Below are 20806 nucleotides of genomic sequence, written 5' to 3' on the forward strand. Positions count from 1 at the left end.
TAATTCTAAGACTGCTTAATGAATATTTATTGTTAATGTGTAGGTAATACAAAATGAAAATGGTTTTCTCATTAAAAAAACTAAAGAACAAAACACTCGAAAACGTTTAAAGTAATATTATCTTCGTATAAAGCCCACTGTTTAATCTGCAGCTTCGTGAAGTCCCTCACCAAGACCTGAAAATGGTGGATTATATCATGAAAATAAAAACATTATACAGGATGTTCCGCCTAAACCCCATATTAGAACTACTGAAAGTTCTAATAAAGATATTTATTTGTAAGTTGATGCTCAGCTATAATCCGTTGAGTTGTGCTCAATGAAAATATTCTTAAGATGGCGGCATTTCCGGTTATACCGGAAGTCGCTATCAACTTTGTTATTTTAAATGAAGAGTTATGTTTTTCACTACGTTTTTAGATTAGTTGAGTTATTTTAAGCCCGTTTTTATCAGCTTTCCCTATACCTAAGTTTAACCGTTTTCGAGATATTTAAGATTTTTTGAAAATTTTTGGATTTGCACCTGTCACTTAAAAAATCAGTAACTCTGTTAGTTTTCGAGATTTCGAAATTATATTTGGAGAATTAAAAGTGAAAGTCTATATCAATTCCCCAATGTGTCCAGAATTGGAAAAAAAGTTATAAAAACGCAAAAATTTGAAAGTTAGGTTTGAACAACTTCAAGTACCCAAAACTTAATTTTTTTAAATGAAATGTCCCAATTTTTATATTACTAGATGGAGAAGAATTTTGTTCGATTTGCATTAGCACTCCCTATACCCATCTGTGATAATTTTCAAGTTATGTTGGTTTTTTGACATTGTAGAAAATTTCCTACTGACCACAGCTATTTTTGCATGGCAGGGGTTTGTTATTGTTTTTTAGAAATTTTAAAACTCCAAAGAAAAGATCTAGGCTTCCTCTTTTAAGTGAGCTAAAAAATATTACCAAATTTTTAAAAATGGCAGTGTTATCGATTTTTGAAGTGGAAGGTGCAAATTCAAAAAAAAATTAAAACCCTAAATATTTCGTAAATGGCTAAATTTAGGTATAGGAAAAGCTTATAAAAACTTCGTTAAAATAACTCTAGTAATCCAAAAACGCATTAAAAAATGTAGTTTTCCATTTAAAATAAGAAAGTTGATAGCGACTTCCGGTATAACCGGAAGTGTCATCACCATGAAAATATTTTCATTGAACAGGACCTAAGAGATTATAGTCGTACACAAACTTTCAGATGACTATCATTATAAGAACTACCAATACTTCAAATGTGGGGTTTAGACGGCACACCCTGTATATTCCTTTAACTATCTGAGAAATATAGAAATCACCTAAATTTGTCAAATATTTTTCCAAAATTTAGCAACATTATCTTCACTTGCAAAGTTATTATGTTTTCCTTATTTAGATTACGATAAAAAATTCATTATAAAATTTATGGACACAGAATTTTTATTTATCCAAGCTTATTCTATTTACATATTCTTAATCTTCTGGTGTATAAAGAGCTAATTTTTGTATAAGCATTGTGTTATTTTCCCGAATAATTTTTTCTACACATTGAATTGAGCGAACTCTTTTCTAAAATTTTTTTCATTCATTCTACTCATGTTTTTTGTTTAACATTCGTATGATATTATATATTATATTATATATTTACCTTGAGATTTGGGTTTAGTCCTTGGTTTCAAATCCTGATAATAAAGATAAAAGTCGTCATTTTCATTGGCAAATTCCTCCAATTGTTCTTTGGCTGAATCAACATCAGCACCAGCATCGATTAAAAGCGCAACAATTGGGAAACTGCGATTTTTTGCAGCTACCGCAAGAGGACTCTTTCCATTTTTATCGTACAACTCTGTAGAAAGTCCTTGTTCCAAAAGATACTTAACAAAAAGTGGATTTCCAGTTTCAACAGCTTTGAGCAAAGTACAAGTTTCGAAATTGCCCAAAAAAACGCTCTTCAGTTCAACTTCCATCTTCATTAGATTCTTGACACATTGAAAATGATCTTGCATCAGACATTTGCAATCCATTTTCGCTCCCTTGCTTATTAAATACTTGGCAATTTCGCAGTCGTCAAGCTTCAAGGCGTCAAACAGTGGATAAAAACCTTGAGCATTTGTAAAGTTGACGTCGGCACCACTTTCGACTAAAATCTTGACCACTTTGAAATTTCCCTTCTGCACAGCTCTGATTAGAGGTGTGATTCCGTCTCGATATTTGCAATTAATTGCAACATTATTTTCAATGAAAAAATTAATTATCTCCACATTACCCACATTTATGGCCTCCAATAAAGCACTTTGCATCGTTAAAGCTGCTCCAAATTCGAATAAAAGTTTGACTGCTTCTAAATTACCCTGTTCAACAGCTAGCACAAGAGGGGTTTGGTTACTTTCACCCTTGTTGCAGACATCAGCACCATCTTCTAAAAGTTTTCGGGCTTGATCTATTTTTTTGGTAAAAATTGCGTATCCAAGAGGTCCGTAATAATAAAAATTCCATATTTTTGTTCGATCATATTCTTGAGCAAGGGTTACAGCAGTTGTTCCATCAGAATTCTTTAAACACATGTCAGCTCCTGAACTAATTAGAAGTTTAGCAGCTTCAAAATAATTTTGCTTGATGGATACCGAAATTGGTGTGTATATTGGACTGTCCAAATAATAATTATATCTTGCAAGTAAATTTACATCTGCATCCTTATTTATAAGCAGCTTTACAATATCTAGTGGACACTTATTGTAAATTGCATAGTGTAAAGGTGCACATTCGAAACTACTTTTGTAATTAACCTCGGCACCGTTTTCTATTAAATACTCTATTACATCGATTTTTTTCGCATTTATAGCGACCATAAGTGGTGTCAAATTCATATTATCATATTTTTTCACATAATAAATGAAATTTAAGTTAAACTTTTTTGATACGTAACTCCGAACTCCATTTAAATCTCCCTTTTCAATCGCATCAATGAATGCCTTCGTTTCCTACAAGCAATAACAAACTTTTAGAAGTCCATTCACTCAAAAAACACGCAATTATGAATTCGAAATCGAGCGAAAAACACGAAAAAGTTGATACGCAATTGAAATAAATTTACATTACCTGATTAGTTGCCTCAGCCATTGCACCTTTCCTTTTTCAGCGCACAAAAGAAGTGACAAAAAACGATAACGTCGGCTGTTTAATGGAATTTTGTTTTGACTGCAAGAAACTGCAATCAGTGCAAACTGAGACAAATCAACAGCAGAACCTGAAGTATTCTAAATTCTGCAACCACAAAAACACTTCAGTAGTGCGTCATTGTTTAGTAAAACAAGTAATTTCTGTGAACATTAATAGTTATTTCATAAACTAGTTTGTTAATGAAGGCGATTAATAAATGAAACTGTTTAAAGCACGAACGAGCGATAGCCAGTGATATAATATCAGCTCCCACATCAAATTTGTTTTCAACTATAGCAATTATCAGTGGGGTGTTAATTGTATGAGATAAACTTAAATCGTACTTATGTGAGACATATCTTTCAACTTCATTTAAATCTCTTCTGATTCCAGCAATTAATGCCTTTTTTTCCTACAAACAATAGTTGGAAAATTTCAAAACAATCACACTTGATCAAAATAACTGTCACCACTTTACTTTACTCAAGTTGAAAATCTAAATTTGAAATTCACACACAGTACAAAACTTTTCCTAAGCAAAAATTTCATTAGCAGAGAAGAACTTACCCCAGAAATCAAGTTATTAGGCATTGTAAGTTTCTTCTATGCTGCTTCTGTTGAAACTCACTAATGTAAATTTAATACGTGTTTTTAAAAGAAAGTAGATAAGCACTTGAGTATCATAGGATAACAAAGATAAGATAAAGCAATAAATGGATTAATAGCTGACACTTTTTCACAACGAACATTGTTGTAGGAACGTAACAGAAACAAAAAAAAATATGTATAAGACAACCTCTCTACAACGGACGCTCTGTATAACGAACGCGGTCAAAAAACAATAATCATAACATCACATAAATTTACCTCTTACAAAAGTCAGACCGAAAAAGTAGTTTTGTAAAGAACGAACATTTGTTTGTTTCATAGACCATATAGAAATGGATGAATAATGTATATTTCTATTTTCAGAAAACTTGGAAAAAAATACCTATCCGAAAAAGTTTAGATAAGTTGTTCGCGGCAAAGTAAAAAATAATTCATAAAAAAAATAAGGTAAGTAAGACAAACTTCAAAAACTCACTTACCTACTTGCAGAATTTCCTTGCCTTTTTCAAATGCTTGAGCACATTTTTAAACTAAAAACTCATTTTTTCACTCGAAACTTTGCTCAAAAACGACTGAGAATATCTATATATATTAAAATAACAAAACTAGTTTTTTTCGAGCATTCTAGTAAGACTTACAACCAAATTATTTATTACGTATAAATTTGTTACACTTCACAAACCAAAAGATAAGTGTAAATCAAAAATTGTTTTTTTTTCGTGACGTTATATTTGTTTTTGATTAAAAAAATCACGTATTTTGACCACAAGAGACTTAAAAATCATTTAATTTCGTGGAAAACTACCATATTTCACATAAATTTGCTAAGACCGGCCTAAAAAAATACAAATTAAGGTGGTGAAAGGTAAGTAAGGTAAGTGAAATTACTTTAGCCGCTTTTGTTAGATTTATTTTGTTAAATTTATTCAACAAGTCCACAGTATTTCCTATAATTCCAACTTAATTTTCGTAATTCCAAAATGTTTTCTGTAACTCCAAATTAATGAATTCCGATAGTTCCAAGAAATTTTAAGTAATTTTTATTCCAAGTAATCTCAGATGATACAATGATAATTCTAGTAAATCTAAAACGAATTCTAGCAATCCACAAATAATTTCAGCTGTAATTACAGTAACGGCAAAAAATGCACCAGTAATTCCTACGATCAGTATGATCGATGTTAACTCAAGATTAATTCAAATTATTTTAAATTAATTCGTCTAATTATAAATTAATTGCCATAATTCTAACTAGTTTTAGTAATTCCAACATAATTCTTGTAATTCCAAATTAATTAATTCCGATAGTACCAAGAAACTTAAGGCAATTTCTGTTCAAAGTAATTTTGTATAATTCCAGCTGTAATTCCAAAAAAAATTCCACCAAAATTTATGTTAACTTAATATTAATTCCAATAATATTTGATTACGTTGAATTGCTTAAAACTTTTGGTATTAATTGATTTAAAATTACAAAAATTAAGTTGGAATTACGAGAATTAAGTTAAAAAGACCGTAATTATTAAATTAGTTCCTGTTATTTCAATTAATTAATTCCAAGTTTAGTCTCAAATAATTAAAAAAAATCCGTAATTCCTAAAACAATTCACAAATAATTCTAGCTATCATTCCACTTAATTAACTTAATTTCCGTAATTCCAAAATATGTTCTGTAACTCCAAATTAATTAATTTCGATGGTTCCAAAAAAGTTAACGTAATTCCTATTCCAAAACAAATGCCAGCTATTGTAATGAGAATTCTAGTAATTCGAAAAAGAATCAAAGTAATTCACAAGTAATTCCAGCTGTAATTACAGTAATTCCAGAAAAAATGCACTACAATTCCCGTAATTCCTAGGATCCATATTAATTCTAGTATTTTTAAATTAATTCCTGTAATTCTAATTTAATTGACATAATGCCAAATTAGTTTTTGTAATTCACAATTAATTAATTTTGATAGTTCTAAGGATCTTAACTCAATTTCTATTCCAAGTAATTTCAGATTATTCCAAAAAGAATTCTAGTAAATAATAATTCATAAATAATCCCAGCTGTAATTCCAAAAAAATCACTATAATTTCAGTGTATTCAATAATCTATGTTAATTCAAAATTAATTCCAATAACATCAAATTAATTTCCTATTAAAAATAACAGGAATTAACTTGATTAATTAATTAATTAATTCCGATAGTTACAAGAAATTTTAAGTAATTTTTGTTCCAAGTAATCTCAGATGATTCCAAAAAGAATTCCATCAATTACAATGATAATTCTAGTAATTCTAGAAAGAATTCTAGCAATCGACAAATAATTTCAGCTGTAATTACAGTAACGGCAAAAAATGCACCAAAATTCCAGTAATTCCTATGATCAGTATGATCGATGTTAACTCAAGATTAATTCAAATTATTTCAAATTAATTCGTCTAATTATAAATTAATTGCCATAATTCTAACTAAGTTTTAGTAATTCCAACATAATTCTTGTAATTCCAAATTAATTAATTCCGATAGTACCAAGAAACTTAAGGCAATTTCTGTTCAAAGTAATTTTGTATAATCCCAGCTGTAATTCCAAAAAAATTCCACCAAAATTTATGTTAACTTAATATTAATTCCAATAATATTTGATTACGTTGAATTGCTTGAAACTTTTGGAATTAATTAATTTAAAATTACAAAAATTAAGTTGGAATTACGAGAATTAAGTTAAAAAGACCTTAATTATTAAATAAGTTCCTGTTATTTTAATTAATTAATTCCAAGTTTAGTCTCAAATACTTCAAAAAAAATCTGTAATTCCTAAAACAATTCACAAATAATTTTAGCTATAATTCCACTTAATTAACTTAATTTCCGTAATTCCAAAATATTTTCTGTAACTCCAAATTTATTAATTCCGATGGTTCCAAAAAAGTTAACGCAATTCCTATTCCAAAACAAATTCCAGCTATTGCAATGAGAATTCTAGTAATTCGAAAAAGAATCCAAGTAATTCCAGGTGTAATTACAGTAATTCCAGAAAAAATGCACTACAATTCCCGTAATTCCTAGGATCCATATTAATTCTAGTGATTTTAAATTAATTCCTGTAATTTTTATTCCAATTATAGTCCCAAATAATTTCAACTGTCGATTTATTTAATGAATTTAATTCCGTAATGCTAACTTTGTTATCGTAATTCCAAAATTAAGTATTCCGATCGTTCTAACGCATTTATCGTAATTTCTATTCAATAAGCTCAAGTAATTTAAAAAAAAATTCGATCAACTTACAAATAATCCTTGATAATTCAATAATTTATCCCAATATTTCTAACTTAATTAATTCATTTAATTAATACGTTTTTCGATTTGAGTGCACTTGTGCTAAATAACCATTTCTCGTAGAAAACTTTTTTCGTTGTCCCGAAAAGTCCGAACGATTTGGAAATGGACGTCTACAACTGGAGACTGAGCTTCCAAGAACAAGAGCGTGAATTACTCCATAATTACAAAAACATGAAGTCGAGCATTAGACTAATCAAGGTATTTTTGTGAGTTTGTGGCTGTAATTAATTTTTTTTATTAGAAAATACGAGACCGACATGACCACAACATTGCCAGCTATTTTATCAAGACTGTCTTTATGTGGGAACTGGAAAATTTCGATAAAAATTTCTGGGAACAGTCGTTAAGTTTCGTGTTTATGACTGTATGTTTTTTTCTTATTTTATAGTTGTTTTGACTTTTTATTTCAAAGATGTTGAGAAAATACGGTGAGTATATAAAACGGCGCAACATCCCGAACTATTGGCACGAAAAACACAATCTGATCGAAGATTTGAGAGAAGAAACTGCTGTTTGTATCGCAAATAAAATCCGGAATATTGGCGACCACATCGAGCGAATTTGTAGCACAAACTCGGGTTTTTACGACATTGTTAATTATTTCTGTAAGTGTTTGATTCAAACAACTAATCTTTTGATTGCTTCTGCTTCAGTAAAGCCCCACGAGTTTGACTTGGACAGTTTTAAACAAGAAGTGAGTGTTGGTAAAAAGCTGCTCAAACGAATGGAATCTGACAAAAATCTGGCACAAGTTTCGTCAAATTCTGACGATTCGGAAACGTCTGATTTTGCAAAATTGGAAAATTTGTGTCTTCAATTGGCCTCAGATCAGAGGAAGATTGTGGGTTTGCTGGAACGTTTGGGGGAAGATTTGGAGAAGAAGAAAACGGAAGATGAACGAATTATGAGGAGAATTGAGTCAAAAATTGACCGCTTGATGGCGAAAATAACTGTCGAAGATTTTGAAACGAATGTAACTAGTGATACAGTCGAACTTACGAGGTGATTTAGAAAAAAAAATGTGTTATTTTGTCGTTTTCTCAAGTCTAGGCAAATTGTATTGATAAAGAGGGCTGACATTAGGAAAACCGCTTTAATAAATTATTTTTTTGTACTTAATTTTATTTTATTCCCAGCACAGTTATTCTGATACAATTCAGGTAAGTAAAAAATTATTCATAAACAAATTTAAGGCAAGATAAACTTAAAAAACTCATTTATCTACCTTGCCTTTTTCAAACTCACATTTGTTCTCTCAAAACAAAGAATACTTTTTTAACGAATTTTTTTTACAACACGACGAATTTTTGAAAATTGCATTCTTTTAAGCTCAGAATTTTTGCGAAATTAAATGAAATTATTTCTCGTTAGTGAAATGAATTTGATTTGGAAAATTCCAAATGTGAAAAAAGTGCGATTGGAATAAAGAAATGTCGTGAATTTTTTTTATTAATTTGAAAAGTTTGTGTCTAAAGACTCAAGGTGTGGGTTTTATTAATTCTAAGACTGCTTAATGAATATTTATTGTTAATGTGTAGGTAATACAAAATGAAAATGGTTTTCTCATTAAAAAAACTAAAGAACAAAAAACTCGAAAACGTTTAAAGTAATATTATCTTCGTATAAAGCCCACTGTTTATTCTGAAGCTTCGTGAAGTCCCTCACCAAGACCTGAAAATGGTGGATTATATCATGAAAATAAAAACATTATACAGAATGTTCCGCCTAAACTCCATATTAGAACTACTGAAAGTTCTAATAAAGATATTTATTTGTAAGTTGAAAATATTCTTAAGATGGCGGCATTTCCGGTTATACCGGAAGTCGCTATCAACTTTGTTATTTTAAATGAAAAGTTATGTTTTTCACTACGTTTTTAGGTTAGTTGAGTTATTTTAAGGCCGTTTTTATCATCTTTCCCTATACCTAAGTTTAACCGTTGTCCAGAATCGGAAAAGAAGTTATAAAAACGCAAAAATTTTAAAGTTAGGTTTGAACAACTTCAAGTACCCAAAACTTAATTTTTTTAAATGAAATGTCCCAATTTTTATATTACTAGATGGAGAAGTATTTTGTTCGATCTGCATTAGCACTCCCTATACCCATCTGTGATAATTTTCAAGTCATGTTGGTTTTTTTGACATTGTAGAAAATTTCCTACTGACCACAGCTATTTTTGCATAGCTTGCCATGGGGTTTGTTATTGTTTTTTAGTAATTTTAAAACACCAAAGAAAAGATCTAGGCTTCCTCTTTTAAGTGAGCTAAAAAATATTACCAAATTTTTAAAAATGGCAGTGTTATCGATTTTTGAAGTGGAAGGTGCAAATTAAAAAAAAAATTAAAACCCTAAATATTTCGTAAATGGCTAAATTTAGGTATAGGGAAAGCTTATAAAAACTGCGTTAAAATAACTCTAGTAATCCAAAAACGCATTAAAAAATGTAGTTTTCCATTTAAAATAAGAAAGTTGATAGCGACTTCCTGTATAACCGGAAGTGTCATCACCATGAAAATATTTTCATTGAACAGGACCTAAGAGATTATAGTCGTATACAAACTTTCAGATGACTATCATTATTAGAACTACCAGTACTTCAAATGTGGGGTTTAGACGGCACACCCTGTATATTCCTTTAACTTTCTGAGAAATATAGAAATCACCTAAATTTGTCACTTTTACTTATAATAAAAATATTAAACTTTTTTAACACAAAACAAGTTAAAATCTTTTTTATTAGACCAAATATTTTTCCAAAATTTAGCAACATTATCTTCACTTGCAAAGTTATTATGTTTTCCTTATTTAGATTACGATAAAAAATTCATTATAAAATTTATGGACACAGAATTTTTATTTATCTAAGCTTATTCTATTTACATATTCTTAATCTTCTGGTGTATAAAGAGCTAATTTTTGTATAAGCATTGTGTTATTTTCCCGAATAATTTTTTCTACACATTGAATTGAGCGAACTCTTTTCTAATATTTTTTTCATTCATTCTACTCATGTTTTTTGTTTAACATTTCGTATGATGTTATATATTATATATTTACCTTGAGATTTGGGTTTAGTCCTTGGTTTCAAATCCTGATAATAAAGATAAAAGTCGTCATTTTCATTGGCAAATTCCTCCAATTCTTCTTTGGCTGAATCAACATCAGCACCAGCATAGATTAAAATCGCAACAATTGGGAAACTGCGATTTTTTGCAGCTACGGCAAGAGGATTTTTTCCATTTTTATCGTACAACTTTGTAGAAAGTCCTTGTTCCAAAAGATACTTAACAAAAAGTAGATTTCCAGTTTCAACAGCTTTGAGCAAAGTAGAAGTTTCGAAATTGCCCAAAAAAACGCTCTTCAGTTCAACTTCCATCTTCATTAGATTCTTGACACATTGAAAATGATCTTGCATCAGACATTTGCAATCCATTTTCGCTCCCTTGCTTATTAAATACTTGGCAATTTCGCAGTCGTCAAGCTTCAAGGCGTCAAACAGTGGATAAAAACCTTGACCATCTGTAAAATTGACGTCGGCACCACTTTCGACTAAAATCTTGACCACTTCGAAATTTCTTTTCTGCACAGCTCTGATTAGAGGTGTGATTCCGTCTCGATATTTGCAATTAATTGCAACATTATTTTCAATGAAAAAATTAATTATCTCCACATTACCCACATTTATGGCCTCCAATAAAGCATTTTGCATCGTTAAAGCTGCTCCAAATTCGAATAAAAGTTTGACTGCTTCTAAATTACCCTGTTCAACAGCTAGCACAAGAGGGGTTTTGTTACTTGCACCCTTGTTACAGACATCAGCACCATCTTCTAAAAGTTTTCGGGCTTGATCTATTTTTTTGGTAAAAATTGCGTATCCAAGAGGTGTAAAATAATAATCCAATATTTCTGTTAGATTATATTTTTGAGCAAGGGTTAGAGCAGTTGTTCCATCAGAATTCTTTAAACACATGTCAGCTCCTGAACTAATTAGAAGTTTAGCAGCTTCAAAATAAGCTTCCATAATGGATAACCAAATTGGTGTGAATTTTATATTTTCCAAATAATATTTATATCTTGCAAGTAAATTTACATCTGCATTATTATTTATAAGCAGCTTTACAATATCTAGTGGACACTGTTTGTAAATTGCATAGTGTAAAGGTGCACATACGCCTCTAGTTTTATAATTAACCTCGGCACCGTTTTCTATTAAATACTCTATTACATCGATTTTTTTCGCATTTATAGCGACCATAAGTGGTGTCAAATACATACGATCATATTTTTTCCACTGATAAGTGAAATTTAAGTTAAACTTTTTTGATACGTAACTCCGAACTCCATTTAAATCTCCTTTTTCAATCGCATAAATGAATGCATCCGTTTCCTACAAGCAATAACAAACTTTTAGAAGTCCATTCACTCAAAAAACACGCAATTATGAATTCGAAATCGAGCGAAAAACACGAAAAAGTTGATACGCAATTGAAATAAATTTACATTACCTGATCAGTTGCCCTAGCCATTGCACCTTTCCTTTTTCAGCGCACAAAAGAAGTGACAAAAAACGATAACGTCGGCTGTTTAATGGAATTTTGTTTTGACTGCAAGAAACTGCAATCAGTGCAATCTGAGACAAATCAACAGCAGAACCTGAAGTATTCTAAATTCTGCAACCACAAAAACACTTCAGTAGTGCGTCATTGTTTAGTAAAACAAGTAATTTCTGTGAACATTAATAGTTATTTAATAAACTAGTTTGTTAATGAAGACCACTCAGTAGAACAATCAATTTTTCAATGAGACAAAAATAAAATTGAAAAACTATTCAACTCACCACAGAACCCCAGTGTGTATCTTTGCTTTTTCTTCTCTGAATTTAACTCAGCAAAATGTTGTTGTGAACCAGTGGCGGAACTAAAGGTGGGCCCGGGTGGTCCAGTGGCCACCTAAAAAATCTCTAGAGAAATTTTGTTACATTGTGAGTAATTATAATTTAATCTAACTTGTTATTTAATATTTATTAACAATTTACTAGTTGATGAAAATTAATAGTATTATAAGCGAATGAGGATTCAATCTACAGGTACAAATATATTAAAATGTTGAGTCTAAAACGAAACTGCTCAAAAAAGTTAAGGATGTAAGTACGCATTTTGAGTTTAACCGTTTGTAAGCGTGAAAATTTTTGCTGGAAGATACAAAACTGGTACAACTCTAAACGATAAAATAAAAAGTCTCATAGAAAACACATTTGAAATTATTTTTCATGCGTTTGCAGATTTTTCTTAAAATTTAGTATAACATTTTTTGATCATTTTATTAGCTTGGCAACATGCAAAATTAAGTGAAATCTGGACAGTGTCCAGAAAAAATCTAGTTTATTTATTACTGATATTAGGTGTTATGTGCAAAAACAAAAAATTTTGTTGGCCCACCCAAAAATTAGGAGCTAGTTCCGCCACTGTTGTGAACACCACAGTGAATGGGTGGGTGGGAGTCTGATGTAAAAAAGGTAATTCCTAGTTATACCAACCTTCAACGTTAAATCCACTAGATTCAGGGCAAGTCGAATCTAATGATCGGCTATATTTCCTGTATTTTTTCCGTTGGATCTTTTGATTTTCCGGATCAAATCGAACGCATTCTTGGAAGAACACATCAGCCAAAAATATAGGGTTTGCTATATGTTTTTAATTTTCTAGTTTTCAATATTATAATTTAATTTAATTATTTATTTATTGCAATTGCAAATATCTTTATTAGAACTTTCAATACCTCTAATGTGGGCTTCAATGATATTTATTTAATATCAGTGACATACAAAGTGTTTGATGTTCGTCATAATTATAAACAGAACTTGAACATAATGTAAACATATACAACACTGCAATGACAACAAATATCATAGTTGTAATTTAATTAAAAATAGTTTTTGAAAATTCTGTAATTGTGTATAATTCTGCTTTTATTAATTTTACGTTAATTTGTTTTTTAAGGTGCTTTATCGGCAATTGTTTAGAACTGGATGTTCAAGAATTATACAGCCTCAAACATTGATAAATACACCCTTAAAATTGTGATTGAATAAATACATTTAAAAATACCGCCCAAAGTTGCGGTTCATACACTTACACCCAGGGGGCGCTTGTGTGCTAACTTGGCAGAAATCTACTAAGCCATGTTCACGTTAACATTCACAACCGTCTGAATGTTGCCATTAAAATAATAACCAGAACCAGAGGATTATTTCTGAAATGAAAAATAAATCAAACGTAGTACGGGTTTGATTTATTTTGACATTCAACTTTTCTGAGTAAACTAGTTGGCAGCACTGCCTCGAAACGTCAAAAAGTGACGTTTAATTCAATCAAAACAAACAAATTGTAATTAACTTTAATTAAATAATTACGCTACAAAATCAATGAAACGTACGGTGCCTTCAGTGTTGTGATGTGATGTTCCGCAAATCTAAGGAAAACAAGTCGAAGCTCGAGCACAAACTGTACCTTGTAAGCCCCCTTTCGCCCCCTCACACACTTTAGTACTCATTCCAGGCACGGGAAGCCCCCGAGCCCATTTTCGACCTCTCCGACTGCAACCTGCGACACGTCCCCCAGGGGATTTACTCACTTTGTCGCGTTTTTTTGAAAGACGTGTTGCGGTTGGAGCGCAACTGCTTGTCTTCGTTGTCAGGAGGGGGCCACTTGAGCGACTTGCTCCAGTTAAAAGTGCTAGATTTGCACGAGAACGCCTTCCAAAGTCTTCCCGATGAGATCGGGCTTTTGCGGGGCTTGAAAGAGCTCTACTTGAACGATAATCAATTGAAGAAATTGCCTGATGCCATTTGTTGTTTACACAACTTAACTGTACTCAATGTTGCGAGAAATGCGCTCAAAACACTGCCCGAAAACATGGGCAATTTGAAGAATTTGAAATTTTTCAGTGTTTGTGGGAATAAACACTTGAAACGGCTGCCAAAAAGTATTTGTGATGCTCGGAGACTTGTCACTTTAGAGGCTGATTGGGAGAGGTTTGTTTACCCTCCTTGTGATATAATGGGGCAAGGGACTGAGGCTATTATGAGATTTATTTGCGCTGGTAATTATTAACTAATTAATTTAATATTAAACGAAAATTTTAAAAGTAAATATTAAAAAAAAACGACTACGGAGGACTATAAGTTAGGAGGCGAAATCGCGGGAATTTCTGAGCCTAGTAAAATAGTACAGTAGTGTAAAAATGAGGGCGCTTTGATTCGTTTAAATTAATTTAAATTTAACCAATTTACTCATTACTTCGAAAAAATACAGAAATGTTGAGCTTTGCACTCTTAACAGGCTGAGAAAAACTGTTGACTAAAATTTTACCAGAAACATGAGAAAAAAATTATTTAACATTAAAAATTTGCGCTTCGTCTCGTATTTGTCAAGACGCTATGAATACAGTTAAAGATACAAGAAAAATGTTAGGAAGAAAGTTGTAGAGAATTAAATTATCTTTAAAAAAGTCCGCGAGTCCATATTTCTATCGTCAACGGTTTAGGCCCCAAAGACGCTAAAGCGACATTTCACCGGTGGTCAATTAACGAAAAGTTAATTTATACCTAAACTGTTGAAGATGGAAATATGGTGTCGCGGACTTTTTCATAGAAAATTTAATTCTGTACAACTTTGTTCCCTACACTTTTTCTGTATCTTCAACCGTATTCCCAGCGTTTTGATAAATATGCGACGGTGCGCAAAAAATTATTTGCGTTCCACCTTATTATTTTTGCGAACGCAGCGAATACGGTTGAATAAACAAAAAAGTGTAAGGAACGAAGTTGTAGAGAAACAAGTCCGCGACACCATATTTCTATCTTCAACGGTTTGGGTATAAATTAACTTTTCAATACTTGACCACCGGAAAAATGAAGCAAAACCGTCGCTTGAGCGTCTTTGAATGACTTTGGGGCCTAAACGGTTGAAGATAAAAATATGGTGTCGCGGACTTTTTTGTAGGAAATTTAATTCTCTACAACTTCCTTCCTAACATTTTTCTTGTATCTGTAACCGTATTCGCAGCGTTTTGAAAAATATGGGACAGAGTGCAAATTGGTAATAGTTTGAATTTTTTAAATATAGTTTACGATAAAATTTTTGCTCATGTTTATGTCTTACTATTGGGAATTTAATGCTCTATCTGCCTGTATTTTGTTTGTTTGTTATGTTATACAAAAAACATTTTTTCCGAAAACTTAGACGGCATTGGAACAACTGCGCCCTCCGACGACATTAACGGAACTATCAAAGACGGGAACGTTTTACTTGTACGTCGCTTCATCCTAACCTTTAGATAACCGTAGTTTAAACTTAAAAAAAAATCCAATAATTTTTTAAGAAAAGCGTGTTTTCGTCAAAAAATCAATTTCAGAATAGACCAACAAATTCCGAACATGGTTTTGTATTCTGAAACACCCGGTATATTTGGAAATAATTTTAATTTCAGTTTTTGTAAAAAAAATATTTATTTTTCAAAGTAGTGGCCATTTCTGTGTATTAATTAATTAATTGTTTAAATAGATTTGGGGCAACCTTATTTAGGCCCCGAAACTATTGAAGACACTCCTGATACTAGCACTGATAACAACGAGGACCAAACTGATGCTTTTGAGGTAGGTAATTTAACACAGTCAGGATTTACCATAACTGCGCTAGATTTAATATCATCCGTTTCTAATGATTTTTTTATGTTTTTTTAGGCCAAAATATGGAAGCTAGAAAATATTAAGGCATGTTTGTTTTTTCTTATTACGATTTATTTTCGATTATAACTGGTGGTCTGACTTTAACAAGTAATTTTTTCTATTGTCTTGTATAAAACATGTTTATTAATCACACCACACGTTATTTTCGTTCGTAGTCAGTTTTAACGCTTTTTTTGCACTTGTGTCTCTCATACTTTTGTGTTATAATATTCTTATAATTTTTTTCTTTCGCCAAAAATATGTTTGTACGATTTTAGAAACAAAAATTACAAGATTTCCTCGAAATGGAGAAAGCCAACGAATTGTTACAACGCCAAGAGTTTGAGTTAGCAAATGCACAAAAAATTCATAAAGAAAAGGTAATTTTTGGTTTTAGGATTTGGGGATTTTTTGTAATGGATTTTTAGCTTTTAGCCGATATTGCGGAACAACAGAATAAGCTTGATATTGAGTTGTTGAAGCTTCAACAAGAGAAGGAAATTGAACGGTTTCATTTGATTGAGAAAGTGCTCGAAGGTGGGTTTTTTTACATAATTATTTTTTAACTGGGAGTTGGAATTTATTAATTTTGCAAAAAGTATATTTCTACTATATTTTGCTATGTGAATAATACTTTTTTTTCTTTAGTCATGTGAATAAAAAGTAAAGTTTTATTTAATAGCAATCACTGATTTCTGTAGAACTATTCGTTTTTAAGTTACAATTTGGCGCGCAATTTTTGAGGTTAGATTTTCATAATTTGAAAAAAAGTCAAAATTTGCTTATTTATTTATTATTCATTACATTTATGATTAGAGTTTGGAACTTAGAAATAAAAATAAAAAATGAATAAAAGTTACCTACAGGGTGAGTCGTGTAAAAGTGTTTTTTCCTGTATCTTAAAAATCCCACAAAATCAGCGACTGCTATTAAATAGTTTTTATTTTTCAGAATTTTTCCACTCTTCCTTAACTTTTAATTAAAATTAATCAATTAGAAATATTTTTATTTATTTATATATTTATTGTTTCGTGCAAAACTACAGTGAAAACATGTGTACCGAGAAAAAAATTAAGCATTATTTAATAGAGTAAACATTGAATTTTGTGTGATAGTTTTTGAGATACAATAAAAGTATACTTTTCACAGACTCACGCTATATATTTTCGTATATATCTAAACACTAATAAAAAAATCAAAAATACTTAATCTATTATTTTTGGATAATTTTTAATTTGAAGGGAAACATACAGAGTATTAATTTCATGTAAACTTTCAGAAAGTGCACAGCGGATTCTAGCGTTGTTTTTAGTCTTTGAGGTTAGCTTTTCATTATTTGTTAATTTGTTTAAAAAAATTGACAAAATTTGTAAAAACTCACAAACAACGTGTGCTTTATTCAGTTGATGTCACGGGATGATTAATTACTTAACTAAAAAGATTAATACAATTAAAAACAATAACTAAAATTACATATTTTTAGCACAAATAAAATGACAAAAGATATGTTTACAGCGACTTAATATTTTATTTAGTAATTAATTAGTAACTTAATTGTCACAACGAGTTGTAGAAAAATTCTGTGAAAAATTACATGTATATAGAGATCAGTTTTTGAGGAACAGTAAAAATATACTTTTAACAGACTCACCCTGTATATTTTCTGCATATATGTATTTACTACACTGAATAATTAAAAAAAAAAATTAAACATATTGTTCGCATCTTCTTTTTTGCTAGTATTTTACGCTAATGTTAGACTAAGTCTTTGTCTTTAACAAAAAATTTAAATAATTGATATACAGGGTGATTTCATAACTTATCCAAAAAAATAGGAGACAACACTAGAGCTCAAAGGAAGCGAAAATAATTTAGTTTGCCCCACTGAATTTTGATATTTTCAAAAATATTGAGTTTTATTTTATAAATTTAAATTTGGCGCGCGTTTTTTTGAGATTAGTTTTTCAAAATCTGCTAATTGTTTTGGAAAAATTGATCCCAATTTAGTAATTCAATTAAAAATAAATAAAATATTTAGATTGATTAATTTAATTTGTAATATTTTTATTTAGCTGAACAGAATTCAGACCGCGCCATCCAACAGCTGCTCGAATTGAATAGTGAACCTCTTGCGCAGCTTTTGCAGCAAGAAAAGGAAGAAGAGGAGCGAATTTTAGCTGCAGCTAATAAATACAACAGCGATTTGCGTAAAACTGATATTTTGAGCGATATGCAAGTTTTACTAGAACAGGAATTGACTAAATTTCAACAGTTTCACGAGAATCGGATGGAAGTTTCAAGGGGGATTTTAGAACAGTTAATTGCATTTTTTTCTTTTTTTTTCCGGTGTTTTTATCATGTGATATTTAGGGAAATGGATTATGATTATCGCATCAGTGAAATCCTCCAAAATCAGGATTTGCACAAAGCTGAGCTTTTGAGCAAATTGCAGGAAGACAGTGAGTTGCAAAAAGTGGCAGTGGGGGCGCTTCTAGAAAGGGGCGACGCCCGATCATGGGGGCTGTTGCAGCAAGTGAAGTTAGTTGAGTCACAGTTGGCAGCACTGACTCACATCGAGATGGATAAAAAGAAACTTGAAATTGAGGAAAATCTCGTGCGTTTTTTTTTACTCAACTGTTTTCACAATTAATTTTTTTAACCATAGAATGATTTATCAGAGAAAAGAATTCAATTGTCGTGTTTATTGATGGACTTGTTGGACCAGCAGAAAGCACGAAGGGATCAGTTGTTGTCCACTTTACAAAATTTGGAAGAATTTAACAACTCGGACGATTTTTGGCTCAAACAATACCAAAGTTTGCTGGAAAAGTAACTAAGTAAAAAAATATTTAGTCGTTTTTTTTTACCAATTTTTTTCAGGCTTCCGGAAGGTTTGTCAGAGGCTCAAAAAAATATGGATCCGCTCCTGGCACAAGCACTTTTACTGAATGGAGTCATTAATTGTTTGCCGTTTTTGGCCAGTTTGATGCAATGTCAATGTAAGTTTTTTTTTAGTATAAAATTAATTTTCTCGCGAGATTTTCCTCAAACAAACCGAAAAATCGAGTAAAATGACATTATTTTTTTTAGTTTTAAAAGTCAAAAAATATGATTATGTCTATATCTTTTTTTCTCAAAAATTACCACAATTGGCCAAAAATTATTTGAAATTACCATTATTTTGAGCTTTTTAATTTAATTTTCTGTAATTTTTTTGTTACAAACTAAAAAACTTTGGGATTTTACTGAAACTAGGCCAAAAGTCACACCTTCTGATAAAAAAATTAAGCTATTTTCGTTTTTCCAGCGTTTGAAAGCGGTTTTTTAACTAAATATTCACTTTTTTTGCGCTAAAAACTATATAGCTTTGTGAGATTTTACTAAAACTTGGCCAAAAGTCACATCTTTTGATAAAAAAATAAGCTATTTTCGCTTCTTTTCAATATTTAAGCACAAAAAATTGCGTTATTTTTGCCTTTTTTATATTTATATTTTATTATATATTCGCTCATTTTTATGAAACCCACTCAAAAAGGTACATAAATATTACCTAGATAAAAATTAAGTATTAGTATTTAATTAAGTACGGCCAAGAAATTACAAAATGGGGTCCAAAACCACTTGATTTTTCCATTTTTCGAGTTTTTAATCATGTTTTGAGCTTTTTCGAACATTCAGTTCCGTGTTTATCAACAAATTTTTTTCTAGTGATTGTTACTTTTGCTTAAAATCATACATGAAGACTTCTTAAGAATTATTTTCGCTTTTATTAAAATCGAGCTTAAGTTGGCAACGCCGAATTATTTGCCCGTCAGTGTTGCCAACCTAAATTTCAAAGTCAGTGCCTACTTTGGCCCGATTTTTAACCAATTTGCAGGCAACGTTGCAAAAATCACAGAAAGCGACCTCAAAGAAGTGGGAATTGTGAATAAATCGGACCGGGTCCACATTTTAGACGCATTCCAAATGTACCGAAAGGAGCAAATACCGACCGATACGGCCCCCTCAGCTCCAGTGCTGCCAATCGAAGAGGCAAGTGCGCCACCACTCGAAAATGTCGCAAATTTGGGGACTGAATGCGTCATTTGTTTGGACTCAACTGTATGTTGTTTATCTCAAATTAAGGCGAATTTTGGTGTTTTTTTTTTGCAGTGTGAGGTGATTTTCGTGCCATGTGGACACTTCTGTTGCTGTTCCCAGTGTCCTGTGACCTTGAACGACTGTCCAATGTGCAGGACTTCAATCGAACGCAAAATTAGAATAATTTCATAGTTCGTTCAACTGCCGTCACTTTTTTTGCTCAGTGTTGCTAAAGTGTGAATTCTGCACGATTTGTGGCCTTAATCTAGTCAGTTGTTACTTTTTCTCATGAATAAAAAACTATCACAAAAAATTTATTTTTTATTACGATTCTCCCGTTTCTTCCTCTTCCACGGCCTCCTCGTCGTTGTCTTCCGCCATTTCAACGTCGGCCCCCTTCTTCACTTTCTTCTTCTGCTTCGCTTCTTTGAAATCTGAAGTCGGTTTTTGAAACGTGAACATAACCTCAAAAAAAAACTAACCTCTCAGCATCACACTTAAGGGCTCCACGAATTCGTCAAACTCGAGCTCTTCTAACGCTGTTAGAATGTCTTGACCCAGAAGAGTCTTTCTGTTCACTTTTTGCGCCTCTTTGGTGGCTTGTGAGGTTATGTACAGGACAAAAATTGAAGCGGCCCTTGACAGGGCCGAACGGGCGTCTTTACCAACACTGACGTGTTCAGGCAATGCGTCTTTAATTATCTTTTGCACCGTCATGTTCGGCAAATTCAAATCTTCCAGTTTTTCGGCCATTTGGTCACAAAATTCACAAAATTACTTTTCCCACCAAAAACAAAAAACGCGCATGCGCAATGCCAACCGCCATGTTTGAATTTTGATTAAAAAATCATTAATTTGTTTATTATTGGTCACCTAATAA

General features: G+C 31.3%; 4 protein-coding genes across 15 annotated transcripts; 2 read left to right on the forward strand and 2 right to left on the reverse strand.

The window, feature by feature from the left end:
• Nucleotides 1-12: 12 nt before the first annotated feature.
• Nucleotides 13-12827, reverse strand: LOC103313931 (putative ankyrin repeat protein RF_0381). Of its 10 annotated transcripts, none has more exons than XM_064359944.1 (5): nucleotides 12655-12824; nucleotides 11956-12067; nucleotides 3115-3279; nucleotides 1664-2996; nucleotides 13-176 (listed from the first exon to the last, which is right to left on the reverse strand). In XM_064359944.1, the coding sequence occupies exons 3-5, from the start codon at nucleotides 3133-3135 to the stop codon at nucleotides 142-144; spliced, it is 1389 nt and encodes a 462-aa protein (XP_064216014.1). In that variant the 5' UTR covers nucleotides 3136-3279; nucleotides 11956-12067; nucleotides 12655-12824; the 3' UTR covers nucleotides 13-141. The 10 variants fall into 10 exon arrangements, with proteins under 10 accessions (XP_064216014.1, XP_064216013.1, XP_064216017.1 ...); XM_064359943.1 differs by having other exon boundaries at nucleotides 11956-12078; XM_064359947.1 differs by lacking the exon at nucleotides 12655-12824 and adding an exon at nucleotides 12557-12647.
• Nucleotides 7228-8232, forward strand: LOC135267940 (uncharacterized). The gene is made up of 4 exons (XM_064359960.1): nucleotides 7228-7316; nucleotides 7360-7482; nucleotides 7531-7723; nucleotides 7772-8232. Exons 1-4 carry the CDS (start codon nucleotides 7290-7292, stop codon nucleotides 8122-8124), a joined length of 696 nt encoding a protein of 231 aa, XP_064216030.1. The 5' UTR covers nucleotides 7228-7289; the 3' UTR covers nucleotides 8125-8232.
• A 605-nt stretch (nucleotides 12828-13432) lies between the features above and the next one.
• Nucleotides 13433-20139, forward strand: LOC656422 (E3 ubiquitin-protein ligase LRSAM1). Of its 2 annotated transcripts, XM_008201136.3 has the most exons (12): nucleotides 13433-13630; nucleotides 13676-14219; nucleotides 15683-15774; nucleotides 15862-15891; nucleotides 16125-16226; nucleotides 16275-16383; nucleotides 17919-18162; nucleotides 18217-18460; nucleotides 18512-18675; nucleotides 18727-18845; nucleotides 19724-19947; nucleotides 19999-20139. In XM_008201136.3, exons 1-12 carry the CDS (start codon nucleotides 13577-13579, stop codon nucleotides 20116-20118), a joined length of 2046 nt encoding a protein of 681 aa, XP_008199358.2. In that variant the 5' UTR covers nucleotides 13433-13576; the 3' UTR covers nucleotides 20119-20139. The 2 variants fall into 2 exon arrangements, with proteins under 2 accessions (XP_008199358.2, XP_015834275.2); XM_015978789.2 differs by lacking the exon at nucleotides 15862-15891.
• A 95-nt stretch (nucleotides 20140-20234) lies between these two features.
• LOC656342 (DNA polymerase epsilon subunit 3) lies at nucleotides 20235-20757 on the reverse strand. 2 transcript variants are annotated; one of them, XM_008201128.3, is made up of 2 exons: nucleotides 20409-20757; nucleotides 20235-20351 (listed from the first exon to the last, which is right to left on the reverse strand). In XM_008201128.3, the coding sequence occupies exons 1-2, from the start codon at nucleotides 20677-20679 to the stop codon at nucleotides 20251-20253; spliced, it is 372 nt and encodes a 123-aa protein (XP_008199350.1). In that variant the 5' UTR covers nucleotides 20680-20757; the 3' UTR covers nucleotides 20235-20250. The 2 variants fall into 2 exon arrangements, with proteins under 2 accessions (XP_008199350.1, XP_967974.1); XM_962881.4 differs by having other exon boundaries at nucleotides 20235-20360; nucleotides 20409-20751.
• Nucleotides 20758-20806: the final 49 nt, after the last annotated feature.

This window comes from Tribolium castaneum, chromosome 1, assembly GCF_031307605.1.
Source record: "Tribolium castaneum strain GA2 chromosome 1, icTriCast1.1, whole genome shotgun sequence".
In the NCBI taxonomy this organism is placed as follows: Eukaryota; Metazoa; Arthropoda; class Insecta; order Coleoptera; family Tenebrionidae; genus Tribolium; species Tribolium castaneum.

Coding starts and splice junctions, on each gene's coding strand:
- LOC103313931 (XM_064359944.1), bottom strand. CDS start 3,135: ATGGCTGAGGCAACTAATCAG. Junction 2,997..3,114: donor TGGCTGAGGCAACTAATCAG/GTAATGTAAATT, acceptor TATTGCTTGTAG/GAAACGAAGGCATTCATTGA. Junction 177..1,663: donor GACTAAACCCAAATCTCAAG/GTAAATATATAA, acceptor CACCATTTTCAG/GTCTTGGTGAGGGACTTCAC.
- LOC135267940 (XM_064359960.1), top strand. CDS start 7,290: ATGAAGTCGAGCATTAGACTAATCAAG. Junction 7,483..7,530: donor TAAGTTTCGTGTTTATGACT/GTATGTTTTTTT, acceptor TTTATTTCAAAG/ATGTTGAGAAAATACGGTGA. Junction 7,724..7,771: donor CGACATTGTTAATTATTTCT/GTAAGTGTTTGA, acceptor CTTCTGCTTCAG/TAAAGCCCCACGAGTTTGAC.
- LOC656422 (XM_008201136.3), top strand. CDS start 13,577: ATGTTCCGCAAATCTAAGGAAAACAAGTCGAAGCTCGAGCACAAACTG. Junction 18,676..18,726: donor TACCAAAGTTTGCTGGAAAA/GTAACTAAGTAA, acceptor AATTTTTTTCAG/GCTTCCGGAAGGTTTGTCAG. Junction 18,846..19,723: donor CAGTTTGATGCAATGTCAAT/GTAAGTTTTTTT, acceptor ACCAATTTGCAG/GCAACGTTGCAAAAATCACA.
- LOC656342 (XM_962881.4), bottom strand. CDS start 20,679: ATGGCCGAAAAACTGGAAGATTTGAATTTGCCGAACATGACGGTGCAA. Junction 20,361..20,408: donor CTTAAGTGTGATGCTGAGAG/GTTAGTTTTTTT, acceptor AACCGACTTCAG/ATTTCAAAGAAGCGAAGCAG.